The sequence below is a fragment of the Procambarus clarkii genome, chromosome 81 (genome assembly GCF_040958095.1).
Source record: "Procambarus clarkii isolate CNS0578487 chromosome 81, FALCON_Pclarkii_2.0, whole genome shotgun sequence".
In the NCBI taxonomy this organism is placed as follows: domain Eukaryota; kingdom Metazoa; phylum Arthropoda; class Malacostraca; order Decapoda; family Cambaridae; genus Procambarus; species Procambarus clarkii.
Window position 1 is genome coordinate 2,674,510 of NC_091230.1, and position 22,685 is coordinate 2,697,194.

At 40.1% G+C, this 22,685-nt stretch overlaps 1 protein-coding gene across 2 annotated transcripts in view; it reads left to right on the forward strand.

Moving 5' to 3' along the window:
- LOC123750813 (uncharacterized) overlaps positions 1–22,484 on the forward strand; it is a 222,123-nt gene extending 199,639 nt beyond the window's left edge. For both annotated transcript variants that reach the window (XM_069315595.1, XM_069315596.1), the window contains 3 exons: positions 20,068–21,427; positions 21,808–21,952; positions 22,159–22,484. In XM_069315595.1, the coding sequence (XP_069171696.1) occupies positions 20,068–21,427; positions 21,808–21,952; positions 22,159–22,318 (1,665 nt within the window). In that variant the 3' untranslated portion in view covers positions 22,319–22,484. The remainder of the gene's footprint in view (positions 1–20,067; positions 21,428–21,807; positions 21,953–22,158) is intronic.
- Positions 22,485–22,685: the final 201 nt, after the last annotated feature.

Here is a 22,685-nt window from a genome sequence, read left to right on the forward strand (position 1 = left end):
GTGGACTGATGAAAGAGGCATCCTTTGTACATGCTTCGAGAAGACTCTTCAAGTACATAGGTATGACGTCGACCAAGCTGACGAGGCGTTTGACATACCATCTTCAATCCGGTGCCCCCAGGAATCAAATGAGACAAGCCCATGACATCACCCTAACAAGAGAAATGTTGAACAAAAATACCTGTATAATAGACAAAACCCAAGATGCAAGAAGTTTACAAATTCGTGAAGCAATTCACATAAGAATAGAACAACCTACTGTGACGGTAACGCGTTGGTGTTCGGCTGTTTAAGGCTAGGGGTATGGCCTCGTCACATAGTTATAAAAAAAAATAGAAAAACTGGAACTTCGTCTGTGGTAAGGTAAGGAGAAGACACACAAAACACAAGTAAAACTTTAACAATGAAATTTTAATTACGTTAAATAAATCAAAACATGAAAATATGGACAAACAAATATGTATAATAAAATCAATGAATCAAAATAATAAGAATACTTAAATGACACAATGAAAGTTACGTTAAGGCAAAATAATAAGAAGTGCAACACAAAAGTTAAGTGGGAGGTGCTGGAATATTGGCTTAAAGCCACCACCTCTCTCAGTACACGCTAACGTCTAGCTGGGAGGAGTGCTGGCTACGAAAGCACGGAACATTCTGAGGACTGATGTTGGGGCGACCCCAGACATCAGGTAGTATTGGGGGGGGGCGAGGCAGGTGCAGCCAGACCGGCGACCAATCAGCGGAGTCGTAGCGATCAACGGGTAGTTTGGTGGTTGGAGTTCGAACAGGTGGCTGGTTGCATACGTTTCTGCTCACCCTGGCAAGCCTTGCTGGTGTTTGTTGTCGTTGTTGGACATTTCTTCCATAGTCTTTTATATAGTTGTGAAGACGTAATTTTGGAGGGAAGAGCAGGCTCAATCTCTTGAAGGAGATTATCGTCACAACTCTCCCCCGAAGCCTGCGGTTCTGGAAGAAGTACGTCGTTATGTGGTGGAGTAATGGATGGAGTCGCTTCTACTTCATAAACTCTGGAGAGGGCATCGGCTATGGTGTTGTCAGAACCCTTGATATAGCGTGTCTCCAGGTTGAATTTCTGCAGGTAGCAAGCCCATAGTAGAAGACGTTGAGATGAGAAGTGGGCGTGCTGCAGGAGGTGTAGGGTGGTGTGGTCCGTATTGATGGTGGACCGAGCACTTTTCAGGTGTGGAGTGAAGTGAAGTGCTGAAGCTTCAGGATGAGGAAGAGTAGCTCCTTGCCAATTGTTCCGTAGATCCTTGTAGCAGTAGTCGCTGACAGGTGTATTCTTCTCGCCTCGTTGCTGCATCACGACACCACCCACGTCGGTACCATTGGCGTCGACATGGAGGATGAAGGGCTTATCTGACGAGGTGAGAGTGGAATTAGAAGAGGGCATAGGAGCACGATTATTATCCTGAAAGCATTTGGGAAGATCATTAAGGATTTTGGAATTAGAAAGCGCCGACTCCTTGTCAGTGCTTTCGGGAGAAGAAGCCGGGATGGTCTCACTGTGGATGTAGGGTTCTGTGAAGGTAGAACAATTAATCAAGACAGTGGGAGGAGTACCATTATATTGCTTCAGGAGGTTGACGTGGCACAGCTGGGTCTTCCGCCGCCTATCTGGAGTCTCTATGACGTATGTGTTGTTGCTTCTGCACTCTTTGACGCAGTAGGGTCCTGAAAATCTGTTTTGTAAAGGTGAACCTGGGATAGGGAAATAAGCAAGGACGAAGTCTCCCGGCTTGAATTTTCTTACTTTGCTGGTCTGGTCGTAATGAGTCTTCATTCTCACCTGGGCTTTCAATAGATTATCATGAGCAAAGCGGTGGACTCTCTCTAGAATGTGTTGAAGGTTTTGAAGAAACTGGGGCACATTCTGATGCTCACTGAAGGTGGCATCTCTGAGAGAGTCTTTGAAAGCCTTAAGGGGAGTACGGCACTTACGGCCGTAGAGCATCTCATAAGGAGATACTCCTAGGGACTCATTGGGGAGACTTCTGAAAATACACATTATTAGGTCAATCTGCTTATCCCAATCCTTTGAGGTTTCACTACAAAACTTTTTCAAGAGTGCTTTGATGGTCTGATGACTACGTTCAAGAGAACCCTGTGAAGCAGGATGATAGGGGCTGGACAATACCTGTTTGATGTTGAACTCCTCCAGTGTCCTTTTGAAGAGATCACTGGTGAAGTTGGTGCCACAGTCACTTTGAATCTCCCTGGGAAATCCGTATTGAGTGAAGATCTTCAGTAGATGTTTGATAACCGTAGCAGCCGTGATGTTCTTCACTGGAACTGCTATGGGAAATCTGGTGGTAGGACACAGGATGGTTAGGATGTAGGCGTTACCTGAACTGGTCCGAGGTAAAGGACCAACACAGTCTATTATGAGTCTGTGGAAAGGTTCCGCAGGCACCTGTATGGGAATCAGTGGTGCTCTGGGAATGGAGACGTTCGGTTTGCCTGCCATCTGACATGTATGACACTGTTTTACGTACTGTTTGACGTTGTTTACCATACCTGGCCAGTAGTAGTCTTGACGAATCCCATGGTAAGTCTTGTTGAAGCCGTAGTGGGAGAATGCTCCGTGGGCCAGGTGTAGAATAGTGGGCCGCAGGCTGGTGGGAATCACAAGTTGTTCGGTGTTGGCCCAATCGTCCTCCTCCTTCAGTTTACTGGGTCTATATCTGCGGTAGAGCAAGTCGTTCTCTAGGAAGAACCCAGGAATACTGTCGGGTTGAGTCTCAGCCTGGAAAAACAATGGTGTTAAAGTAAGATCTTCCCTCTGCAACTTACGGAACTCCAACTTGGTCAGATGCGGGGGTAGTTTCTGAGGGTCTTGAGGGACAGCGGTAGCAGTAGAGTCAGCTGGCTGTGGACGTGCGGCTTGTGCACGGGTGGTCACGAGAACCGGAGGAGAAACATCATCACTCTCTTGAACCTCTGCTGGAACATACTCAAGAATAGGGTTACTTGGCACAGAGTTACACACCTGGGGTTTGTCCATGACGATCAGGTTGGTTGGTTGCAGGTCTTCTGCCAAGTCGTTGCCTAGAAGTTGCACTCCAGGCATGGGAAAAGGCTTTTCCCTGACGGCGACTTGGACTTCCCCGTTCACGTAGGGACAATCCAGGTGGACTCTGGCGAGAGGGTATGGAGTAGTAGCAGTGAGGTCAGTGATGAAGACCGTTTCCCCGGTGTAGACTATGTTGGGCACAGCCGACTTCAAGATGATCGATTGTAGAGCCGCTGTGTCCCTCAAGATCTTCAATTTGAAACGTCCCTCCGGATTTGAACCGTTGGCAGAGACAGTTCCAGTATACAGGTGGTTACTGAAAAGAGAAAGATCATTAACATCAACACCAACATTCATCACAGGCTTACCGGACTTAGGAGGAGTTGGTTTGGGTCGTTGTTGGTCAGTGGTTCCCTTGTATTGAGACTTACCACACTTGTCTATGGTATGTCCATAGAGTCTACAATACTTGCAGTACAGTTGTGAACCAGCTTGATCGGGGCTCACCTTCTCGTAACTGTACCACGACTTCTTACTGGAGGATGGTTCAGGTGTCAGCCGGTGGATGAGGCTGTAAGTGTCAGCCGACTTAGCACACTTCAGGTAGTCGGTTTCTTCTTTATCTGCTAAGTAGAGGCGGACAGGAGGCGGCACACGTCTCAAGAATTCTTCAACAAGCATCAGGTTGACGAGTTCTGTAAAAGTAGAGACATGTGCTGCTTCCAGCCATTTCATGAAATACCTCCGTTTCGTGTTAGCAAACTCGAGGAAGGTAGTGGTACTTGCCTTCAGGTGGTCACGGAATTTCCTTCTATAACTTTCGGTGGAAAGTAGGTAGGCGTCTAACACTGCTTGTTTCAGAGTGTAGTAGTCATTCTCAGACGCCAAAGTACTGAGTGTGACTGCAGCTCTACCTGTAAGATGGACTCTGAGAAGTGTGGCCCATTGGTCGACAGGCCAACTGAGTTGATTAGCAAGGGTTTCAAAGGTGGTAAAAAACACATCAACTTCTGCTTCTACAAAGGATGGCATTAACTTACTTGCATGTGATATATTAAAACTGACGGGAAGATTGGCAGTAGCTTGTTGGCGTTGAGTGAAGTGTGAAGTTTCCAAGGCGATTTCACGTTGACGACACTCTAGAGCCAGAGTTGCTTGTTGCTTGTCATGTTCGCGTTGTATTTCCAACTCGCGTTGTTTTGTTTCAAGCTGTACTCTCTCACGTTCATGGAGCAAGGCGACCTCACGTTCGTGTTCTTCTCTCCTCAAAGCAGCTTCGCGTTCTTGTTCGTCTCTCCTCAAAGCGGCTTCGCGTTCGTGTTCTTCCCTTCGTATGGCAGCTGCTTCTCTTTGCTGCTCACGTTCAATCTTGGCCAGCTCTAGTTTAAGTTTCATCGTTGCCAAGTCAGTTTTCTCTGCAATATAGTAAGTTTCATGAGTTTCAGAGTCTATCTTACCTTGCTCTAAATAGTAATCCAGCAACAGGTTGTGTAGGTCATTTTTGTTGGCTTGGTAGGGAACTTCTAGTTGATACTCATGTGCAAGAGTTTGTAGTTCAGTCCTCTTGGCACGACTTAAAGTCCCTATTTCACCTGCTGGATTTGCACGGAAAGTTTGGAGACGAAACATGGTGAAATTAGCAAATAAAGGTACACGAATGTTCAATAATGAAATGTCAGAAACAGGACAACGTGGCAACTGGTACCTATCCTGTGTGATCTTTAACAATTAACGTTAAGTGAAAGATATTAAATGATTAAATGAAATCAAGGGCGCAGGAAATCTTGTACCCGGTACTCATGTAAGAGAATAAGGGCAAGAAAATCCTACTAACAAATGAAACAAAGTTTCGAAAACAAATGAAACAGTTAAATGCTTCAAAAGTAAAATTGGTAGTCCAAGGATGTAGGCATACCTTGCCAAGTCTCTATAGGACATAAAGCAAGTTTTTCCCACTGAATTTAATATGATACTTACAGAATTAGCGAACTTTTGTGCTCTGAAAAAATAAGCTAATTCCCTACCGTTGTATGTATCATCATCTCTGACTGACGTGTAGGGGTGCGAGGTGTCAACTGGTGACGAGAACTGCTGCTGAGGTCCCAATTCAGCAACTAAAGTTCGAGCTAGAGGAACTATGGCCCTCTTTGTCCTCCTACAGTCAGATTGCAGAAGATTGGGTACTCTTGACCCGGGGCAGACCACAGTACCAGGGTACCAATATGATGATCTGTCAGAATGAGAAATATTCAAGGGACATAGATGGTAAATACGAGTAATAACATGGAGGGAGAGATGACCAATTAAGAGTATGACTGAGGCCTACAGTCACCACGTAATCCAAAGTTGTCTCACCTTCACTATATGTTACTCTCGTAATGCACAATACACCGCACCTTATAAAAAATGAAATTGAATGAAAAATAGTAAAGCTACGTTAACAGAGTTAAATACGCTTACCATAAATTACCACTTGGCACCAGTACCTGAGTGAAGCTCCTAGGACAGGCCCCCATATAACTTGTGACGGTAACGCGTTGGTGTTCGGCTGTTTAAGGCTAGGGGTATGGCCTCGTCACATAGTTATAAAAAAAAATAGAAAAACTGGAACTTCGTCTGTGGTAAGGTAAGGAGAAGACACACAAAACACAAGTAAAACTTTAACAATGAAATTTTAATTACGTTAAATAAATCAAAACATGAAAATATGGACAAACAAATATGTATAATAAAATCAATGAATCAAAATAATAAGAATACTTAAATGACACAATGAAAGTTACGTTAAGGCAAAATAATAAGAAGTGCAACACAAAAGTTAAGTGGGAGGTGCTGGAATATTGGCTTAAAGCCACCACCTCTCTCAGTACACGCTAACGTCTAGCTGGGAGGAGTGCTGGCTACGAAAGCACGGAACATTCTGAGGACTGATGTTGGGGCGACCCCAGACATCAGGTAGTATTGGGGGGGGGGCGAGGCAGGTGCAGCCAGACCGGCGACCAATCAGCGGAGTCGTAGCGATCAACGGGTAGTTTGGTGGTTGGAGTTCGAACAGGTGGCTGGTTGCATACGTTTCTGCTCACCCTGGCAAGCCTTGCTGGTGTTTGTTGTCGTTGTTGGACATTTCTTCCATAGTCTTTTATATAGTTGTGAAGACGTAATTTTGGAGGGAAGAGCAGGCTCAATCTCTTGAAGGAGATTATCGTCACACTACCAAGAACACCCAAATCACGGAACTATTTACTTTACCCACTATGAGAGTAAGGACAAGACCAGAACATAACGACGCCAACACAGAAGACACTGTTCAACATAACAGGGCAATTACACGTGATTAATCTTTGTATGTGGATAGCAGCTGCCTCGTATGGGCCAATAGGCCTTCCGCAGTTACCTCTATTCTTATGTTTCACCCCCCATTTTAATGCCATTTTAGAGGTGGCATTAATAGGGTATTTAACACCCTATTAATGCCACCTCTTGTTCTGTCTTGTGTTGATGAAATTAATACCCTATTAATGCCACCTCACTCAAATGTAGATATAAACAAAACCGGAGACGTGTAAGTTCTATTCAGTTGTGTATTTGTAAACTAAAGTCTTTGAAAATGTAATAAGTTTTACGAAACGCGCTCGTGTCGCGTCAGACTAGAAATAAAAATGAATTTTGGAGAATTGATTTTTGAATTACCTCCAACAGTGAAAAGAAATGTACGAAAGATTGAGAAAATTCGTGTTAGAATTATTAATCTTACTTTTTCGGTCATATTTAATAATATATGTCTACAGGAAAGACTGCTACCAAAATATACTAATATATATATATATATATATATATATATATATATATATATATATATATATATATATATATATATATATATATATGTCGTACCTAGTAGCCAGAACGCACTTCTCAGCCTACTATGCAAGGCCCGATTTGCCTAATAAGCCACGTTTTCATGAATTAATTGTTTTTCGACTACCTAACCTACCTAACCTAACCTAACCTATCTTTTTCGGCTACCTAACCTAACCTAACCCATAAAGATAGGTTAGGTTAGGTTAGGTAGGGTTGGTTAGGTTCGGTCATATATCTACGTTAATTTTAACTCCAATAAAAAAAAATTGACCTCATACATAATGAAATGGGTAGCTTTATCATTTCATAAGAAAAAAATTTGAGAAAATATATTAATTCAGGAAAACTTGGCTTATTAGGCAAATCGGGCCCTGAATTGTAGGCTGAGAAGTGCGTTCTGGCTACTAGGTACGATATATATATATATATATATATATATATATATATATATATATATATATATATATATATATATATATAGAAATAGAAAATAGATACACACACACACACACACATATATATGTCGTACCTAGTAGCCAGAACGCACTTCTCGGCCTACTATGCAAGGCCCGATTTGCCTAATAAGCCAAGTTTTCCAAAATTAATATATTTTCTCAAATTTTTTTCTGTTGAAATGATAAAGCTACCCATTTTATTATGTATGAGGTCAATTTTTTCTTTATTGGAGTTAAAATTAACGTAGATATATGACCGAACCTAACCAACCCTACCTAACTTAACCTAACCTATCTTTATAGGTTAGGTTAGGTTAGGTAGCCGAAAAAGTTAGGTTAGGTAGATTAGGTAGTCGAAAAACAATTAATTCATGAAAACTTGGCTTATTAGGCAAATCGGGCCTTGCATAGTAGGCTGAGAAGTGCGTTCTGGCTACTAGGTACGACATATATATATATATATATATATGTCGTACCTAATAGCCAGAACGCACTTCTCAGCCTACTATTCAAGGCCCGATTTGCCTAATAAGCCAAATTTTCATGAATTAATGTTTTTTCGTCTACCTAACCTACCTAACCTAACCTAACCTAGCTTTTTTTGGCTACCTAACCTAACCTTACCTATAAATATAGGTTAGGTTAGGTTAGGTAGGGTTGGTTAGGTTCGGTCATATATCTCCGTTAATTTTAACTCCAATAAAAAAAAATTGACCTCATACATAGAGAAAAGGGTTGCTTTATCATTTCATAAGAAAAAAAATATAGTAAATATATTAATTCAGGAAAACTTGGCTTATTAGGCAAATCGGGCCTTGAATAGTAGGCTGAGAAGTGCGTTCTGGCTATTAGGTACGACATATATATATATATATATATATATATATATATATATATATATATATATATATATATATATATATATATATATATATAAATGTCGTACCTAGTAGCCAGAACTCACTTCTCAGCCTACTATGCAAGGCCCGATTTGCCTAATAAGCCAAGTTTTCATGAATTAATGTTTTTTCGTCGACCTAACCTACCTAACCTAGCTTTTTTTGGCTACCTAACCTAACCTCACCTATATATATAGGGTAGGTTAGGTTAGGTAGGGTTGGTTAGGTTCGGTCATATATCTACGTTAATTTTAACTCCAATAAAAAAAAATTGACCTCATACATAGTGAAAAGGGTAGCTTTATCATTTCATAAGAAAAAAATTATAGTAAATATATTAATTCAGAAAAACTTGGCTTATTAGGCAAATCGGGCCTTGAATAGTAGGCTGAGAAGTGAGTTCTGGCTACTAGGTACGACATAAATATATATATATATATATATATATATATATATATATATATATATATATATATATATATATATATATATATATATATATATATATTTTGGTAGCAGTCTTTCCTGTAGACGTATATTATTAAATATGATTGAAAAAGTAAGATTAATAATTCTAACACGAATTTTCTCAATCTTTCGTACATTACGCTTCACTGTTGGAGGTAAATCAAAAATCAATTCTCCAAAATTCATTTTTATTTCTAGTCTGACGCGACAGGGGCGCGTTTCGTAAAACTTATTACATTTTCAAAGACTTTAGTTCACAAATACACAACTGAATAGAACTTACGTATCTCCGATTTTATATCTACATTTGAGTGAGGTGGCATTAACACAAGACAGAACAAAATGTGGTATTAATTGGGTATTAATTTCATCAACACAAGACAGAACAAGGGTATTAATAGGGTATTAATTTCATCAACACAAGACAGAACACGAAACAATGGATATTGAATAGAAGTGTTTGTAGAAAGCCTATTGGTCCATATTTCTTGAAGCTTCTATATTGGAGCGGAGTCTTGAGGTGGGTAGAATATAGTTGTGCAATAATTGGCTGTTGATTGCTGGTGTTGACTTCTTGATGTGTAGTGCCTCGCAAACGTCAAGCCGCCTGCTATCGCTGTATCTATCGATGATTTCTGTGTTGTTTACTAGGATTTCTCTGGCGATGGTTTGGTTGTGGGAAGAGATTATATGTTCCTTAATGGAGCCCTGTTGCTTATGCATCGTTAAACGCCTAGAAAGAGATGTTGTTGTCATGCCTATATACTGGGTTTTTTGGAGCTTACAGTCCCCAAGTGGGCATTTGAAGGCATAGACGACGTTAGTCTCTTTTTAAGCGTTCTGTTTTGTGTCTGGAGATTTTCTCATGAGTAGGCTGGCCGTTTTTCTGGTTTTATAGTAAATCGTCAGTTGCATCCTCTTAAGAGGATACAAGGTAAAAGTAAATCCTTAAGTGGATTTACTATAAAACCAGAAAAACGGCCAGCCTACTCATGAGAAATTCTCCAGACACAAAACAGAACGCTTTAAAAGAGACTAACGTCGTCTATGCCTTCAAATGCCCACTTGGGGACTGTAAGCTCCAAAAAACCCAGTATATAGGCAAGACAACAACATCTCTTTCTAGGCGTTTAACGATGCATAAGCAACAGGGCTCCATTAAGGAACATATAATCTCTTCCCACAACCAAACCATCGCCAGAGAAATCCTAGTAAACAACACAGAAATCATCGATAGATACAGCGATAGCAGGCGGCTTGACGTTTGCGAGGTACTACACATCAAGAAGTCAACACCAGCAATCAACAGCCAATTATTGCACAACTATATTCTACCCACCTCAAGACTCCGCTCCAATATAGAAGCATCAAGAAATATGGACCAATAGGCTTTCTACAAACACTTCTATTCAATATCCATTGTTTCATGTTCTGTCTTGTGTTGATGAAATTAATACCCAATTAATACCCTTGTTCTGTCTTGTGTTGATGAAATTAATACCCTATTAATACCACATTTTGTTCTGTCTTGTGTTAATGCCACATCACCCCTTCCACCTCACTCAAATGTAGATATAAAATCAGAGATACGTAAGTTCTATTCAGTTGTGTATTTGTGAACTAAAGTCTTTAAAAATGTAATAAGTTTTACGAAACGCGCCCGTGTCGCGTCAGACTAGAAATAAAAATGAATTTTTTAGAATTGATTTTTGATTTACCTCCAACAGTGAAGCGTAATGTACGAAAGATTGAGAAAATTCGTGTTAGAATTATTAATCTTACTTTTTCGGTCATATTTAATAATATATATATATATATATATATATATATATATATATATATATATATATATATATATATATATATATATATATATATATATATATATATATATATATATATATATATATATATATCGTACCTAATAGCCAGAACGCACTTCTCAGCCTACTATGCAAGGCCCGATTTGCCTAATAAGCCAATTTTTCCTGAATTAATATATTTTCTCTATTTTTTTCTTATGAAATGATAGAGCAACCCATTTCATTATGTATGAGGTCAATTTTTTTTTATTTGAGTTAAAATTAACATGTATATATGACCGAACCTAACCAACCCTACCTAACCTAACCTAACCTATCTTTATTGGTTAGGTTAGGTTAGGTAGCCGAAAAAGTTAGGTTAGGTTAGGTTAGGTAGGTTAGGTAGTCGAAAAACAATTAATTCATGAAAACTTGGCTTATTAGGCAAATCGGGCCTTGCATAGTAAGCTGAGAAGTGCGTTCTGGCTATTAGGTACGACATATATATATATATATATATATATATATATATATATATATATATATATATATATATATATATATATATATATATATATATACATATATATATATATATATATATATATATTATATATATATATGTCGTACCTAGTAGCCAGAACGCACTTCTATGCCTACTATTCAAGGCTCGATTTGCCTAATAAGCCAAGTTTTCATGAATTAGTATATTTTCTCTAATTTTTTTCTTATGAAATTATAAAGCTACCCATTTCATTACGTATGACGTCAATTTTTTTTTATTGGAGTTAAAATTAATGTAGATATATGACCGAACCTAACCAACCCTACCTAACCTAACCTAACCTATCTTTATCGGTTAGGTTAGGTTAGGTAGCCGAAAACGTTAGGTTAGGTTAGGTTAGGTAGGTTAGGTAGTCGAAAAACAATTAATTCATGAAAACTTGGCTTATTAGGCAAATCGGGCCTAGAATAGTAGGCATAGAAGTGCGTTCTGGCTACTAGGTACGACATATATATATATATATATATATATATATATATATATATATATATATATATATATATGTGTGTGTGTGTGTGTGTGTGTGTGTGTGTGTGTGTGTGTGTGTGTGTGTGTGTGTGTATCTATTTTCTATTTCTATATATATATATATATATATATATATATATATATATATATATATATATATATATATATATTATTAAATATGACCGAAAAAGTAAGATTAATAATTCTAGCACGAATTTTCTCAATCTTTCGTACATTTCTTTTCACTGTTGGAGGTAAATCAAAAATCAATTCTCCAAAATTCATTTTTATTTCTAGTCTGACGCGACGCGAGCGCGTTTCGTAAAACTTATTACATTTTCAAAGACTTTAGTTCACAAATACACAACTGAATAGAACTTACGCATCTCTGATTTTATATCTACATTTGAGTGAGGTGGAAGGGGTGATGTGGCATTAACACAAGACAACACAAGAGGTGGCATTAATAGGGTATTAATTTCATCAACACAAGACAGAACAAGAGGTGGCATTAATAGGGTATTAATTTCATCAACACAAGACAGAACACGAAACAATGGGTATTGAATAGAAGTGTTTGCAGAAAGCCTATTGGTCCATATTTCTTGATGCTTCTATATTGGAGCGGAGTCTTGAGGTGGGTAGAATATAGTTGTGCAATAATTGGCTGTTGATTGCTGGTGTTGACTTCTTGATGTGTAGTGCCTCGCAAACGTCAAGCCGCCTGCTATCGCTGTATCTATCGATGATTTCTGTGTTGTTTACTAGGATTTCTCTGGCGATGGTTTGGTTGTGGGAAGAGATTATATGTTCCTTAATGGAGCCCTGTTGCTTATGCATCGTTAAACGCCTAGAAAGAGATGTTGTTGTCTTGCCTATATACTGGTTTTTTTGGAGCTTACAGTCCCCAAGAGGGCATTTGAAGGCATAGACGACGTTAGTCTCTTTTAAAGCATTCTGTTTTGTGTCTGGAGAGATTCTCATGAGTAGGCTGGCCGTTTTTCTGGATTTATAGTAAATCGTCAGTTGTATCCTCTGATTTTTGTCTGTAGGGATAACGTTTCTATTAACAATATCTTTCAGGACCCTTTCCTCCGTTTTATGAGCTGTGGAAAAGAAGTTCCTGTAAAATAGTCTAATAGGGGGTATAGGTGTTGTGTTAGTTGTCTCTTCAGAGGTTGCATGGCTTTTCACTTTCCTTCTTATGATGTCTTCGACGAAACCATTGGAGAAGCCGTTATTGACTAGGACCTGCCTTACCCTACAGAGTTCTTCGTCGACTTGCTTCCATTCTGAGCTGTGGCTGAGAGCATGGTCGACATATGCGTTAACAACACTCCTCTTGTACCTGTCAGGGCAGTCGCTGTTGGCATTTAGGCACATTCCTATGCTCGTTTCCTTAGTGTAGACTGCAGTGTGGAAACCTCTGCCCTTTTCCATGACTGTTACATCTAGAAAGGGCAGCTTCCCATCCTTTTCCATCTCGTAAGTGAAACGCAGCACGGAACTCTGCTCAAATGCCTCCTTCAGCTCCTGCAGATGTCTGACATCAGGTACCTGTGTAAAAATGTCGTCAACATACCTGCAGTATATGGCCGGTTTCAAGTTCATGTCGACTAAGACTTTTTGCTCGATGGTACCCATGTAGAAGTTTGCAAACAGGACACCTAGGGGAGAACCCATCTCGACCCCATCTACTTGCTTATACATGTGCCCATCCGGGCTCAAGAAGGGTGCCTCTTTAGTACAAGCTTGGAGTAGTTTCCTCAGAATATTTTCTGGTATGTCAAGAGGAGTATAGGCTGGATCACGATACACTCGGTCGGCTATCATTCCGATTGTCTCGTCCACAGGTACGTTAGTAAACAGCGATTCTACGTCCAACGAGGCTCTTATCCCTGTGGCCCGTGTGCCCCGCAGTAAGTCAACAAATTCCTTTGGAGACTTCAGGCTGAAGGCGCAAGGAACATAAGGAGTCAGCAGGCCGTTGAGTCGCTTCGCCAGTCTGTACGTGGGTGTGGGTATCTGGCTAATGATTGGCCGAAGGGGGTTTCCAGGCTTGTGTGTCTTGACATTTCCATACGCATATCCAGGTTTATATTCCCCAATGATCTTTGGCAGGTGGAATCCGGATTTCTTGGCGTTCACAGTTTCGATCAGTTTGTTGACCTTTGCTTTTAATTCGGCTGTAGTGTCCTTCGTTACCCTTTGGAACTTAGTTTGGTCAGAGAGTATGATGTTCATTTTCGCCAGATATTCGTCTTTTTTAAGAATGACATATTGGCGACTTGTCACCTCTCCTGACAACTATCTCCTTGTTCTCACGAAGGCTTTTAGCTGCCGCTTTAAGCTCAGGGGACAGTAAGGTGCTTCTGTAATTGCCTCGATTCTTTCCTCCTTCTGCAATAAGTTCTGCTTGTAAGGTATCTTTGGTAGTGACCTTTTTTTGTGTCTCGAGGTTGAATATGTCGTCCAACAGAATTTCCAACTCTACTTTCCGGGCCATCTCACTCGGTCTGGACATAACATGACAGTTTATGCCCAGATTTAGGAGAGTGACTTGGTCCTCAGTGAGGTTAATTCCTGCAAGGTTCAGGAAGCCATCTCTTGGTCGTGGAATTGCCATAGGTAATCCATATAATGTTGTTAGTTTCTTGATAATCCTTGTTTCAGTGCTGAGGTGATGTTGGTCTGTGAGGATGTCGAGGTGTTGTTCAATGCGGGTACGGATACTTTCGTCGATGTTGCTATTTCTCCACTCGTTTGTAGCATGAAGTAGTTGCGTTTTGTTGTCTTTGATTTCATTCTCTGCCTTGTATATCTGATCACGAATCAGATCCTGGCGATATTTTATCGTGAAGGCTTGATTCCTTACTGCTGGGTCGTGCGCTTTAATATTAGTATATTTTGGTAGCAGTCTTTCCTGTAGACATATATTATTAAATATGACCGAAAAAGTAAGATTAATAATTCTAACACGAATTTTCTCAATCTTTCGTACATTTCTTTTCACTGTTGGAGGTAAATAAAAAATCAATTCTCCAAAATTCATTTTTATTTCTAGTCTAATCATAAGAAGGAAAGTGAAAAGCCATGCAACCTCTGAAGAGACAACTAACACAACACCTATACCCCCTATTAGACTATTTTACAGGAACTTCTTTTCCACAGCTCATAAAACGGAGGAAAGGGTCCTGAAAGATATTGTTAATAGAAACGTTATCCCTACAGACAAAAATCAGAGGATACAACTGACGATTTACTATAAAACCAGAAAACGGCCAGCCTACTCATGAGAAACTCTCCAGACACAAAACAGAACGCTTTAAAAGAGACTAACGTCGTCTATGCCTTCAAATGCCCTCTTGGGGACTGTAAGCTCCAAAAAACCCAGTATATAGGCAAGACAACAACATCTCTTTCTAGGCGTTTAACGATGCATAAGCAACAGGGCTCCATTAAGGAACATATAACCTCTTCCCACAACCAAACCATCGCCAGAGAAATCCTAGTAAACAACACAGAAATCATCGATAGATACAGCGATAGCAGGCGGCTTGACGTTTGCGAGGCACTACACATCAAGAAGTCAACACCAGCAATCAACAGCCAATTAATGCACAACTATATTCTACCCACTTCAAGACTCCGCTCCAATATAGAAGCATCAAGAAATATGGACCAATAGGCTTTCTGCAAACACTTCTATTCAATACCCATTGTTTCGTGTTCTGTCTTGTGTTGATGAAATTATTACCCTATTAATGCCACCTCTTGTTCTGTCTTGTGTTGATGAAATTAATACCCAATTAATGCCACCTCTTGTTTTGTCTTGTGTTAATGCCACATCACCCCTTCCACCTCACTCAAATGTAGATATAAAATCGGAGATGCGTAAGTTCTATTCAGTTATGTATTTGTGAACTAAAGTCTTTGAAAATGTAATAAGTTTTACGAAACGCGCTCGCGTCGCGTCAGACTAGAAATAAAAATGAATTTTGGAGAATTGATTTTTGATTTACCTCCAACAGTGAAAAGAAATGTACGAAAGATTGAGAAAATTCGTGTTAGAATTATTAATCTTACTTTTTCTGTCATATTTAATAATATATGTCTACAGGAAAGACTGCTACCAAAATATGCTAATATATATATATATATATATATATATATATATATATATATATATATATATATATATATATATATATATATATATATATATATATATATATATATATATATGTCGTACCTAATAGCCAGAACGCACTTCTCAGCCTACTATTCAAGGCCCGATTTGCCTAATAAGCCAAGTTTTCATGAATTAATGTTTTTTCGTCTACCTAACCTACCTAACCTAACCTAACCTAGCTTTTTTTGGCTACCTAACCTAACCTTACCTATAAATATAGGTTAGGTTAGGTTAGGTAGGGTTGGTTAGGTTCGGTCATATATCTACGTTAATTTTAACTCCAATAAAAAAAATTGACCTCATACATAGAGAAAAGGGTTGCTTTATCATTTCATAAGAAAAAATTATAGTAAATATATTAATTCAGGAAAACTTGGCTTATTAGGCAAATCGGGCCTTGAATAGTAGGCTGAGAAGTGAGTTCTGGCTACTAGGTACGACATATATATATATATATATATGTCGTACCTAGTAGCCAGAACGCACTTCTCAGCCTACTATGCAAGGCCCGATTTGCCTAATAAGCCAAGTTTTCCTGAATTAATATATTTTCTCTAATTTTTTTCTTATGAAATGATAAAACTACCCATTTCATTATATATGAGGTCAATTTTTTTTTATTGGAGTTAAAATTAACGTAGATATATGACCGAACCTAACCAACCCTACCTAACCTATCTTTATTGGTTAGGTTAGGTTAGGTAGCCTAAAAAGTTAGGTTAGGTTAGGTTAGGTTAGGTAGGTTAGGTTGCCGAAAAACAATTAATTCATGAAAACTTGGCTTATTAGGCAAATCGGGCCTTGCATAGTAGGCTGAGAAGTGCGTTCTGGCTACTAGGTACGACATATACGAAGTGCGTTCTGGCTACTAGGTACGGTATATATATATATATATATATATATATATATATATATATATATATATATATATATATATATATATATATATATGTCGTACCTAATAGCCAGAACGCACTTCTCAGCCTACTATTCAAGGCCCGATTTGCCTAATAAGCCAAGTTTTCATGAATTAATGTTTTTTCGTCTACCTAACCTACCTAACCTAACCTAACCTAGCTTTTTTTGGCTACCTAAGCTAACCTTACCTATAAATATAGGTTAGGTTAGGTTAGGTAGGGTTGGTTAGGTTCGGTCATATATCTACGTTAATTTTAACTCCAATAAAAAAAAATTGACCTCATACATAGAGAAAAGGGTTGCTTTATCATTTCATAAGAAAAAAATTATAGTAAATATATTAATTCAGAAAAACTTGGCTTATTAGGCAAATCGGGCCTTGAATAGTAGGCTGAGAAGTGAGTTCTGGCTACTAGGTACGACATATATATATATATATATATATATATATATATATATATATATATACGACATATATATATAAATATATATATATATATATATATATATATATGTCGTACCTAGTAGCCAGAACTCACTTTTCAGCCTACAATGCGAGGCCCGATTTGCCTAATAAGCCAAGTTTTCATGAATTAATATATTTTCTCTAATTTTTTTCTTATGAAATGATAAAGCAACCCATTTCATTATGTAAGAGGTCAATTTTTTTTTATTGGAGTTAAAATTAACGTAGATATATGACCGAACCTAACCAACCCTACCTAACCTAACCTAACCTATCTTTATAGGTTAGGTTCGGTTAGGTAGCCGAAAAAGTTAGGTTAGGTTAGGTTAGGTAGGTTAGGTAGTCGAAAAGCAATTAATTCATGAAAACTTGGCTTATTAGGCAAATCGGGCCTTGCATAGTAGGCTCAGAAGTGAGTTCTGGCTACTAGGTACGACATATATATATATATATATATATATATATATATATGTCGTACCTAGTAGCCAGAACGCACTTCTCAGCCTACTATGCAAGGCCTAATTTGCCTAATAAGCCAAGTTTTCCTGAATTAATATATTTTCTCTATTTTTTTTCTTATGAAATGATAAAGCTACCCATTTCATTATGTATGAGGTCAATTTTTTTTTATTGGAGTTAAAATTAACGTAGATATGTGACCAAACCTAACCAACCCTACCTAACCTAACCTAACCTATCTCTATAGGTTAGGTTCGGTTAGGTAGCCGAAAAAGTTAGGTTAGGTTAGGTTAGGTAGGTTAGGTAGTCGAAAAAACATTAATTCATGAAAACCTGGCTTATTAGGCAAATCGGGCCATGTATAGTAGGCTGAGAAGTGCGTTCTGGCTACTAGGTACGACATATATATATATATATATATATATATATATATATATATATATATATATATATATATATATATATATATATATATATATATATATATATATATATATATATATATATATATATATATATATATATATATGTCGTACCTAGTAGCCAGAACGCACTTCTCAGCCTACTATGCAAGGCCCGATTTGCCTAATAAGCCAAGTTTTCATGAATTAATTGTTTTTCGACAACCTAACCTACCTAACCTAACCTAACCTAACTTTTTCGGCTACGTAACCTAACCTATAAAGATAGGTTAGGTTAGGTTAGGTAGGGTTGGTTAGGTTCGGTCATATATCTACGTTAAATTTAACTCCAATAAAAAAAAATTGACCTCATACATAATGAAATTGGTAACTTTATTATTTCATAAGAAAAAAATTAGAGAAAATATATTAATTCTTGAAAACTTGGCTTATTAGGCAAATCAGGCCTTGCATAGTAGGCCAAAAAGTGCATTCTGGCTACTAGGTACGACATATATATATATATATATATATATATATATATATATATATATATATATATATATATATATATATATATATATATATATATATATATATATGTCGTACCTAGTAGCCAGAACTCACTTCTCAGCCTACTATTCAAGGCCCGATTTGCCTAATAAGCCAAGTTTTCCTGAATTAATATATTTACTATAATTTTTTTCTTATGAAATGATAAAGCAACCCTTTTCTCTATGTATGAGGTCAATTTTTTTTTATTGGAGTTAAAATTAACGTAGATATATGACCGAACCTAACCAACCCTACCTAACCTAACCTAACCTATATTTATAGGTAAGGTTAGGTTAGGTAGCCAAAAAAAGCTAGGTTAGGTTAGGTTAGGTAGGTTAGGTAGACGAAAAAAGATTAATTCATGAAAACTTGGCTTATTAGGCAAATCGGGCCTTGAATAGTAGGCTGAGAAGTGCGTTCTGGCTATTAGGTACGACATATATATATATATATATATATATATATATATATAGGAAAGCACACATAACGCATTAGAAGGGATGTTTAGGTCCCCTCCAATACAGTTTCTATGTTCTTTTCTCCTCCTACACCTCTCTTTTTGTGTTTTGTTGTGCTTTATTTGATATATAAAGGTTACAGGATGTACATTGGTTGATACAATGAGTGCTTAAAGGTTATGGATCTTTTGGAGCTCCTCCTCTTACGGACAGGAACCGATGACGCAGTAGGCATTTTCTGTCTGTATTGCCACACTGACGCGCTGAAACAAGAAACTGGCAGACCTTGGGTATCTGTAGATGTCAATGAGTCTGGAACCAAATTCTTTGAGAATTACCAAGGCATTCTTACCCCAGGGGCCATAGATCTCAGACTCTATGGGAACGAAGGTGTTTTGACCTTCCAATCGCCAGTATTTGACTGATTTTGCTATTTCTGTTGATGGCCCCCCACCTGCTTGATCAGCACCGAAGTGCATGTAGGTGTCAGCCAGGGTGGAGAAACATGTGTAGTCCCTCACCAGCTGTTTGCCCCTTTTCGACGGCCTCCATGCCACATTGACCTTCAATATTCACCTGTTCCCGCCTTTACTCAAGAGGTGCGACAAACGAGGAAAGTCGTCCCTTGTGACGACACACGACCACTTCCGTGGGTCAATCTACAGGCCACCGCGACTTGACACTCCCTCAGCACATCTTTCTTCACGTTCCCAGCGACTCCGGCTATTTATCAAGAGCAGCTGCTAATACAATGTTCCTTATTCCAATATTCCTTAATAATAATATACGCCACCTCATATCATGACAGTATGGAGTGCAGAATGAACCAGCACTCACATGGTAAGTATAGAGTGCGCAATAAGCTACCACTCACAGGGTTAGTATGGGGTGAACACTGAACTACCACTTACAGGGTGATTAAGGGGTGCACAATGAGCTAGCAACTGCTGACGGCAACAATTCACAAATGTCACTACTCTCACATATGTGCCTCTTCATTTATCAAACTGTAGCAATGGTTGGTGTGTACATGAGGAATACTTATATGATGTTAATGTTGCAGGAGTATGTGAGCGAGGTGGTGAGTGAGCCCCTGCCCCACGACCTGCCACCATGGCGGGTCACTGTGATCACTACCTGTGATGGAGGAGGCGGCGAGACGTGGATGGTGGCGCGCGCCCACCACCTCCTGGCCGCCAAGCTGGCCCTACCGGACTTGTTGGTGACGGCCTATCCTGACCCGTGGCGTCACCCAGCCACCCGGAGCCTCACCCTTCTCGCCGCCCCTGCCGCCACCACCCGCTTCCTTGGCACCGCCATCACACTGGCCTCCACTACAGCAGCCACGGTTGGCGAGGTGTGCAGGCGGTGGTGTCATGAGCAATTCACGAGTTTTAAGACTCCCATCTTCGTCGTGGTGGAGGAGGCCCTGCAGGCCGCCTACAAAGTTGCATCTGAGGAGGACCCAGCACCTGTGGCCCGGGTCCTGGCTGCCTCTCTCACCTTCATCTCTATACTGAGAGGAAAACTTGTCAGCTGTATTAGTTCACTCTGGGTAACCACAAGAGAGCATTGCAACGCTAAGCGTGTATGGCACTGTTGCCTCATATGTGTGGCCTGGGGTGCCAGGCTGTGGTGGCAGTGTGCTTTATGTGTGCTGAGGCTGCCCTGGACCCTCCATGTGTGGTGCACAACCTTGTGTTGTTGGGTGAGGGAGGTCCGCGCCACAGAGCACTGTGTCATTCTGGAGGATGCCATTGTGGAGGTGTACTGGATGATCCGAGCTTTTGTCACCCTGCCGCGCCTGGTGCTGGAGGAGGCGCTCAGCACCCGAGGAGCGACGCCACTCATGGGCTGGCTTGGACGCCGCCGACGGTTGCGGTCAACCCGGGGACGGGATCACAGCATGGCGGTGGCATGGAGTGACCCCGTGCCTCTCAGCACCGCCCGCGGTGTACGAGGTGTCACGGGCGCCACACTGACAGAAGTGCTGCTGACTGCCTCAGCTGGTGCAGTCCGAGACTACCTCCGTGTCATGGGACTGCCTGTCCCCGACGAGGTCAGCTGCACACTGCCCGTGTACTCCCAGCGGTGGGCTGAGAGCGGCCCGAGAGCCCACACACCCGGTCTGGTCACCTTGGCCCTCCCCACTGGTGCCACCGAGGCCTCCATGGCCCTACACACACTGCGAGAATCTATGGGAAAAGTACAAGCCTACCCTGAGCGTTACCTGGCATCTGTATGGCTCATGAGGAACGTGGCATACTTCCTGCCCGAGTCGCTGCTGGGTATTGTGTTCCGGGCACTGTCGGCTCGCTACCCGGTGCTCATGTCCAACCTGGCTGGGCCGTCGCATCCCATCACTCTCTGGGGCCATCACCTCGTCAACATATTTCACTGGAGGCCTCCGCAGGATGGCGCCGGTGAGATATTTCACCACAAGTTGTCTCGGTAGTCATTTGCGACCTCATCTTGTAGCTTCCAAAGAAACATCCACCTGGCTACAACACCTGACAACACATCCACCTGACAACACATCCACCTGACAACACATCCACCTAACAACACATCCACCTAACAACATATCCACCTGCTGGAGTTAGGAGTCTCTTCCTCAATGTATCACAAAGTGTCTAGCAAACATTCTCATCTATACACTATCGAGATAAGTATATGAAATACTATTCGTATGTACTTTCTAACCAAAATTTCTCCTTTTTCATTTGTGGTGCATTAGGCAAGGGAGCGGTTGTTGATAATGGGTCATGGCAGCTTAATATAGTTTATGGTCGTGTCCCGACAGTGTTGTCGTTGTGTGTGGCGTCGTACCTAGGTCGTGCCCGACTGGGGGTGATGGGCGACGCCAGGGTGGTGCCCAACGCCGCCTCCCTGCCCCAGGCCTTCGTCACCCACCTCAACGAGCTCGCTGTCAACACCGGCGTCAGGCTGTACACAGTTTTAATTGTGTTATTTTGTATTGCTCAACAAAATTAAGATTTGTTATAGTATAAATCATTGGTCTACGTTGTGATCATTCAGACCAACAGTGCCATACACTCATATCATATATAATAATTCGTAATATATATATTCATATATTATAATTCAGAATAATTCACAAAACATATATTATATGTTTGTGTTATGCCCACAGAGAGCGTAGGTCCTCCCGTAGCTGGCTCCCTGGTAGCTCTCCAGGCACCACGCCCACACCTCCGCCCACGTCCACCTACTCACAAGCAGGATTCTTCCTGCAGTGGGGGAAGGTGAAGCCAGTGGTACAGCTTGCCAGAAGACAGTCGGCTGTGTTCTAGTGTGGGGCAGTTCCACAGCCCCTACTCCATCACCCCCAACACCAAGCTGAAGGAAATTGCAGGTGTCAGCATATCCATCAGCAGCGAAAGACGTCTTTCGCCTGTAACTTTATCAAACAGCAAAATCATCGATGCCCATACCCAATAAATGTAACTTTAAAAATAATATTGCATTTGTTTCAATTGTGCAATAATTATACCAAAGATATATTTCGAATTTATCAATGAAAATTAAAAGGTTTAAGATACATGCCACAAAACTGCACAACATCTAATCTATCTACAGATTTTTTTTGTTTTCAAATGTCTTGTGCTGCCATAGACAGCGTGGTTATTTATAAAAAAAAATTATGAACAGTATCGATTA